Here is a 7,223-nt window from a genome sequence, read left to right as displayed (position 1 = left end):
GTGGTAAAAATATAATTACTTTATTTATATTTTTTAAGCATTATAGATTCGATCTTTCTAAACTAATACAGCAGCATCACATTGTCATCATTTTTAATAACTCCATCACTAAAAGTATTCAGGTTTCATGCGAAAGTAATATATTTACTTGAAAAACTTATCACAAATGTCACTGCACATATTTATACTTACATATTTACAGACTATATGAAAGCATACATATTAAACGCTTTTCAAGTAAAAAATATTCTATAAACGGCACACCCAAACTCCTATTTTTTTTTTTTTTTTCTTTTTTTACTGAAACTCTAACAAAACATACAAATATATGCAAGCGTAGCTAAATTTAACTTACTACCTCCTTGTCGGCGCTTTCCCCTACTTCCACTCCACTACCAAACTAAATAGTTTTTTATTTGTAACGAAGTTACTACTTAACCTGTTTTAGATTAAAGCAGAGTTTATAAATTGCTACTAGTTTTGCTTAATGCAAAAGAGTTTCAGCTTTCAACAAAATTAAGCAAATATTTAATGTACTTTTCATATAAAAATACTAACCTCGCTCTTACTGACGCCTTCATCCGCCGGAATCCCGTTCACCGAGGCACTTTGAATTTGCACTGATTTTTTCTAATAAACACTTTAGCGCACTAATACTAACACGCACCTATATCTTAACAACACATAAAACACTTATTATACACTAAACACTTAAGAACACAAATAAATTACTTCGCTTTTAATAAATAAACTCACTTTCTTTAATTTCAACGATAATCGTAATTTCCGCGCACAAATAAACAACCGCTACTGCAAGTTTGCCAGACTGTTGCACTTATTTAAATTACCAGATCTGTTTATGTGAGAGTTTCAAGTAATAATTGAGTAATTTGCAAACTTTAAAGAGTGTTTCAAAACGAAAGCACGTTGTAATAACAGAAAAGAAATTTAATAGAAAAATAAAAACTCAATAATTCTTGCTATTTATGCGATAATTATTATGAAATTATACGTCTTACTAGAATATGGTACCGCAATTAATATGACGTGTGTTTGGCAACGCGACTCGTGCTGCGCCATCTAGCGTGTTATTTGTTGAGAGAGCCGCGCGCTTTTGCGGCGCGTTTACCATTGACAATTATTTTCGTTTTGTGCATTTTCGCTTGACACTAAGCAGTTTATTATTGTAGTTTATATTATTACTTATAATTAATTAGCACGGTGAAGATAAATAAAAATCGCTAACTTATCTAATAAATGTTATTGCTTTTGAGACTTGTTTCGAAGTAGTGACGGCCGGCAGAATGCTTGAGGTGGGCGACTTTAAGAAAATGCAAAAAATTGGTGAAGGTACTTATGGTATCGTTTACAAAGCAAAGGACAAGAAAACAGGTCGGGATGTGGCGCTAAAAAAGATCCGTTTAGATAGGTGAGTCAACAAATATACCAATTAAGCGACGAAGTTTATTATTGGCAATTATTTATATTTAGTTTAGTACGCGCTACCAACATAGCCGCTGTTTTTGCGTTCGTACTTCTATATCCTTGGCGTAGGTGTAGAGACAAGACACAAACACATATGCACATTGAGAATAATACAGTAGCGCGGCGTATATTGGTAGCAGGTGCGTTGTCCTTGATGAATGTCATTTGCCTTGGGCAATCGAATGCCCATTGCTTTGACATGGAAGTGTTGATAAATAAGCAAACGCATTACAAACATTACAAACTTGGTGTGTGTCGCTGACTGGCGTGTTTATTTTAGTTGAAGCCAAAAAAGTTTGTTGCTTTAAATGAAAGAAGCAGCCATACAAGGCCCGTATCATGTGGATGCTGCGCTTCTATCAACTATTACACGTAGCACCACATGATTCGGCTTTGTCGGGTTGTGTAGAGTGCAACGTCTTTGTGTGTATATAATTTAATTATTTACGCTTTATTGATTGAACTAAAAATGTGTGCCTTTCTATTACATGCCCTCACTGTAACGTGATGAATGGAGAATTATTGAGTAATAAGAAATTAATAGCCTAATGAAGCCATAGTAAAGTGATATTAAATTTAATTATTTCTTAGTGAAACTGAAGGTGTTCCATCGACGGCAATACGTGAGATTTCGCTGCTTAAAGATTTGACCCACAATAATATTGTGCAACTCTTCGATATAGTGGTTGCGGATTCCAGCTTATACATGGTATTTGAATATCTCAATATGGATATGAAAAAACTTATGGACAAGAAAAAGGATGTATTCACGCCTAAGCTTGTGAAGGTGTGTATGTAATTACTTAGTGACGTAAGTATCACTTCAAAGTTTTATAAAATCTGTATATTGGCGAACTGGCCCCTTACTTTTGAGATATCGATTTGAAATTTTTCCTATTCACGACAATTAACCGCGGAACCGCTCAGTTGTCGGAACCACATTTGTAAGGCAACTATAGAATCCAGCTGCCATACAAACTGAACCCGCAAAATTATTGTTTTATTATGAAATATTCTCAAATCTTTATATACTAATTTGCGTAAATTTTCTTTGCTTACTTGTTTGATTTGATATAGAGTTACATGCATCAGCTGTTGGATGCTATATGCTTTTGCCACACCAATCGCATACTGCATCGTGATCTCAAACCACAAAATCTGTTAGTTGACACCGAGGGCAACATTAAAGTATAACCGAAAATCCTAAAAATTGTTTTCATATTTATATTTCCGTATGCGTTCCAGTTGGCAGATTTCGGTTTGGCGCGTGCCTTCAATATGCCAATGCGCGCTTATACACATGAGGTGGTAACACTATGGTATCGCGCACCAGAAATTCTCTTGGGCACGAAGTATTATGCGACCGGTATGGATATTTGGAGTTTGGGTTGCATATTTGCGGAAATGGTGGGTAAAAGTTTAGACATAAAATTAGCATAGCGTAACCAATCAGTTAAAAATATAATTACCCTCACTTGCAGATAATGAAGCGTTCACTTTTTCCCGGTGATAGTGAAATTGATCAGTTATATCGCATATTTCGCACCTTGGGCACACCGGACGAAAAAGTTTGGCCTGGTGTTACGCAATTACCCGATTATAAAGCCAATTTTCCACGTTGGGAAAAAACGAATATACCTGAGGTGCTTGTGAAACACGAAGCTTATGATCTCTTTAAGGTAAAAATATTGCAGCTATTTTATTTTCTTGAAATACTACATATGTACATATGTTGTTCTTTGCAGAATATGATGCTTTATGAGCCAAATGAACGAATATCGGCGAAAAATGGCATGATACATCCCTACTTCGACGACGTGGAACACGTGAAACATGTGGAACTGCCCGTGGATACGCCTTAGTTGCTAGTTTAGCCTAGATTTTCTAATTTAAATCACTTTTAGCTAATTTATATGTATAAAAAATATTGAAAGTCACTGCCGTTTTAAGTAGTACATGTCAACATTTACTTTGTTAAATACGTTCTTTAATAATGAAATATAAATAGTATTTTTTATTTAATTAAACATGTACGTAACTAAACTTCTCGCAATATGTAGTGAGTAAATTTCTGCTTTGGCTGCGATTTTACTATATTACGCAACATTTTGTATCTCTGCGCTGTGTTCGCCTGCTGCCGCATTCTATTGAAACGATCATCCAACATGTAAGCGCTAATCGCATTACGCAATTCTTCGACACTTTTAATATGCTTCGGCTTATTCATTTTAGTTGCTGCCACCAACTGTTTTGCTGGTGTTTGCACCTCTTCGGAGTCATCGAAATTTTCCACATCCGCTGGTATAAGCTCCACTTCACCAGAAACTTCTTCAGCATCGCTAAGAGCTTCCTCGTCGCCTGCTTGAGGCGTCTCTTCATTTTCGGTTTCATTGCTTTCCACAGCTGCTTCTGTCGTTGGTGGCTCGATTTGTGCAACTTCGGGTTCCTCTTGCTCCACTGACTCATCTATTTGCTCTTCCTCTTCCTCCTCCGCATCGTCCAGTTGCTGTTTCTGCGGCTCAGACAAAGTGTAACTGTTTCCGTATGGCGTCTGCATTTTGTAATATTGACCAGTGCTCGGGTCGTAAAAGTAAACAACCTTGTGTGGATCGTAGTCGTGTGTGTAAGGCGCTGCATAACCATTATAGCTAACTGCTTGATAGGTATCTCCATCGTCATCATGTGCTTGCGTATATTTGTGCTTCTTGGAATGCTTTGATTTCGTGTCGTGTGTTTTCTTGCTGCGCTTACGCTTCGTGTTTCGATGATCATAGTTTCCCACTGGAGTGTCGATGACATTCGTGTAGCCAGCGTTGAAGAGATTCACCAACGGATTGGTCATATTCCAACTGATCGTGGGCACGGGCACGCGTATATTTCGAATGAAATTATTCCAGTAGCGTATGAATGGTCGCTGAGTTGTGGTTGGACTGGACTTTTGATAGCGTTGCGGCGATCTCCGAGCTTCTGCTGCGTAGTCGTAGTCAAAGCTAGTGCCTACAACGGGATGATTCCACGCGCTGTTAAATGTGATAATTAGGTTGGTTATAATGGAAGTCTAATTGTGTTTAAGTTCAAGTTTACCCAACATCTTGTTGCTTCATTGGCTTTAGTACTTTTGCTATACCAAGTTGGAGGCAAAACGCAATTACCAGAAGGCAAATCTGAAAATATTTTAAGAAAATTAAATGAAAAAATGCTTAGTATTGATATTGGATTGTTTAGAAGCATATTCATTGAGAAATGGTGGAGGAGCCACAAACAACTGCTTAGGACCAAAAGAGACACTGTTCCCTCGACAGTTGATCTACCCAAACGGTGTTGACGGAGTATACTCTTGTAGAATCCCCAGAGATGATCTAATAACCAATGCCAAGAGCATACTAAAATGGTGGAGAGCACACTTCTCCAGCCTGCTCAATGGCAGTGAAAGCATAACACACGGAGATGGTTAAGGAGCAGAAGTTTGAATAGCAATTACACGTCTGAAGAACAACAATGTGGCACCTATTCAAATACGATGGCGAGAAACTGATAAGGAGCATACATGAGCTTCTTTGTAGAATATGGTCGGACGAAAGCTCTCCGACGATTGAAATTTAGGTGTGCTCTGCCCAATCCGCAAAAAGGGCGACCCCACAATCTGCGCCAACTACCGTGGGATAAACCCCCAAAACATCCCATATTAGGTTTAACCGAGCATACTGTGTGAAAAACCGAATCCCATCGTCAGCAAACTGATCGAACCGTATCAGTGTGGCTTTAGGCGTCGGAAATCAACAATTGAATAGATTTTCACCATTCGCCAAATCGTGGAAAAGGCCCGTGAAAAGAGGATCGACTCACATCACCTCTTTGTCGATTTTAAAGCTGATGTTAATACGGCTGTGTAAACTGACGTTGAGCAACACCAAAAGCTTCAGACAAGGCGACTCCCTATCGTACGACTTCTTCAATCTGCTGTTGGAGAAAATAATTCGAGTTGCATAACTTATTCGAGCAGATACAACTTTCATAAGAGTGTACAGCTGCTGGCATATGCCGATGATATATGTAGATTTCATTGGCCTCTTCATGCGCGCCGTTAATTCTGCTTTCTCCCGACTGGATAAGGAAGCAAAGCAAATGGGTCTAGTAGTGAACAAGGTCAAGACGAAATACTTTCGATCAAACAGTTGTCGCATTCGCGACTTGACTCACACGTCACTGTTCACAGTAATAGCTTCGAATTCGTAGATAATTTCGTTTATTTTGTCATCAGTATTAACAAGCCGCAGAAATGGGGGCTACTTCAGACTGAGTAGGCAATTGAGAAGTAAAGTCCTCTCTCGACGAACCAAGACCAAACTTTAAAAGTCACTCACTGTTCCCGGCCTGCTATATGATGCGAAGGTATGGACGACAATAACGTCTGATGAGTCGACGTTACGAGTTTTCGAGAGAAAAATCCCTTGCGGATTGGCAACGTCGAATATCGCATTCGAAAGAACGATGAGCTGTCTGAGTTATACAACGGCATTGGCATAGTTCAGCGAATTAAAAGACAGCGGCGCGCTGGCAATGCCATTTTGTCCGTATGTAAAAGAACACTCCAGCTTTGAAGGTTTTCGATTCAATACCCGCCGGATGAAGCAGAGGAAGACCCCTACTCCGTTGGAGAGTTCAAGTGGAGTAGGACCTGGCTGCACTTGGTATCTCTAATTGGCGTCAAATTGAAATGACTGACGAGCTAATATGTACTAAAAAAGGTCGCTGGTATAAACGCGGCTATAACCTCGTAAGCGGTGTCTATGCGATTAAAGAAAAAGAATCTCTCAGTTCCAATTAATTACACCATCATCACACGTTTCAACTAAATTCTATTCAACATTATTTACACACCAATTGTCTGATAAACATTTTCTCTAATTACCGCTACGCGTTTCAACGTTTTCTATTGCGAACTCTCTGAAGAATGTGAAAAAACTGATTTGAGTATTTGCAGAAATTCGCCCAATAACCGAAAAATTATCAAAAACTCGAACTACTTACTAAGAAATAAGCGCTTAAGCCGAGGAACCATTGAAACAAAATTTATGCAATTTAATAATTTTATTATCATATACCGTTGCAGAGTCACAGAAGACGCAAATGTGTTTGCCAGCAGCACCTTTCGCCGCGCCACTTTATTTTCTCCAAAGAAATTTGAATATGAATATCACCGTAACAAGGAAAGTTTGACGCATCCACATGTTTGTATGTTTGCCTGTGAGTGTGCTGACAAATTTGTATTTGCATTTGTGTATATTAATGAAAAAGTAAGCGATTTTATCTATTATAAACTGTTATTTGCATAATTTTTTGCGGCATAAACAAACAGCTGGTCGTCCGCCGAGTTAACGACCGCCTTACATCAAAGCGCGCTTGGAGGTGTCGCTGGTGACAGCCGAGCATTTGACTGACAAACTTCAAAGGCAAATAAAGACCCTTCGATGTGACTTTTGTTTTCGTTTATTTTTAACGCTCAAATTTTATTTTCATACGCTTGTTCATAACGCTGACGATTATTTACATTTACATACAAATTTACATATGTAGATATGTAGACAAATATGAATATTTGCGAACATAGTGGAAGCAGCAATTTAATTCGCTTTTACGGCTTCCAACATTTAATGCCGGGTGCTTTGTGTAAGCTTTATTCATATTTAAATTTCGTAAATGTCATATTCTTATTTGATCAATGGGTCTAATTTTTG

At 38.2% G+C, this 7,223-nt stretch overlaps 2 protein-coding genes across 4 annotated transcripts; one reads left to right on the top strand and one right to left on the bottom strand.

Moving 5' to 3' along the window:
- Positions 1-1,304: 1,304 nt before the first annotated feature.
- On the top strand, positions 1,305-3,512 carry LOC108977356 (cyclin-dependent kinase 2). 2 transcript variants are annotated; one of them, XM_018946977.1, is made up of 6 exons: positions 1,305-1,429; positions 2,077-2,272; positions 2,563-2,673; positions 2,731-2,892; positions 2,967-3,164; positions 3,231-3,512. In XM_018946977.1, exons 1-6 carry the CDS (start codon positions 1,305-1,307, stop codon positions 3,345-3,347), a joined length of 909 nt encoding a protein of 302 aa, XP_018802522.1. In that variant the 3' UTR covers positions 3,348-3,512. The 2 variants fall into 2 exon arrangements, with proteins under 2 accessions (XP_018802522.1, XP_018802523.1); XM_018946978.1 differs by lacking the exon at positions 1,305-1,429 and adding an exon at positions 1,878-2,011.
- On the bottom strand, positions 3,503-6,455 carry LOC108977355. Of its 2 annotated transcripts, none has more exons than XM_018946975.1 (3): positions 6,367-6,455; positions 4,570-4,649; positions 3,503-4,505 (listed from the first exon to the last, which is right to left on the bottom strand). In XM_018946975.1, the coding sequence occupies exons 1-3, from the start codon at positions 6,382-6,384 to the stop codon at positions 3,524-3,526; spliced, it is 1,080 nt and encodes a 359-aa protein (XP_018802520.1). In that variant the 5' UTR covers positions 6,385-6,455; the 3' UTR covers positions 3,503-3,523. The 2 variants fall into 2 exon arrangements, with proteins under 2 accessions (XP_018802520.1, XP_018802521.1); XM_018946976.1 differs by having other exon boundaries at positions 6,398-6,421.
- Between the last annotated feature and the right edge of the window lie 768 nt (positions 6,456-7,223).

This window comes from Bactrocera latifrons, unplaced genomic scaffold (assembly GCF_001853355.1).
Source record: "Bactrocera latifrons isolate USDA-ARS-PBARC rearing strain unplaced genomic scaffold, ASM185335v1 scaffold_88, whole genome shotgun sequence".
Classification (NCBI taxonomy): Eukaryota; Metazoa; Arthropoda; class Insecta; order Diptera; family Tephritidae; genus Bactrocera; species Bactrocera latifrons.
The sequence above is the reverse complement of the archived record's forward strand: the minus strand, read 5'-3'. Positions and strand labels throughout refer to the sequence as shown.

Bases quoted from the DNA above. Each gene is read 5' to 3' on its own strand.
- LOC108977356 (XM_018946977.1), top strand. From the start codon at position 1,305: ATGCTTGAGGTGGGCGACTTTAAGAAAATGCAAAAAATTGGTGAAGGT. The intron at 2,674-2,730 runs GTATAACCGAAA...TATGCGTTCCAG, and splicing joins ACACCGAGGGCAACATTAAA to TTGGCAGATTTCGGTTTGGC. The intron at 2,893-2,966 runs GTGGGTAAAAGT...CCTCACTTGCAG, and splicing joins GTTGCATATTTGCGGAAATG to ATAATGAAGCGTTCACTTTT.
- LOC108977355 (XM_018946975.1), bottom strand. The intron at 4,506-4,569 runs GTAAACTTGAAC...CACATTTAACAG, and splicing joins ATGAAGCAACAAGATGTTGG to CGCGTGGAATCATCCCGTTG.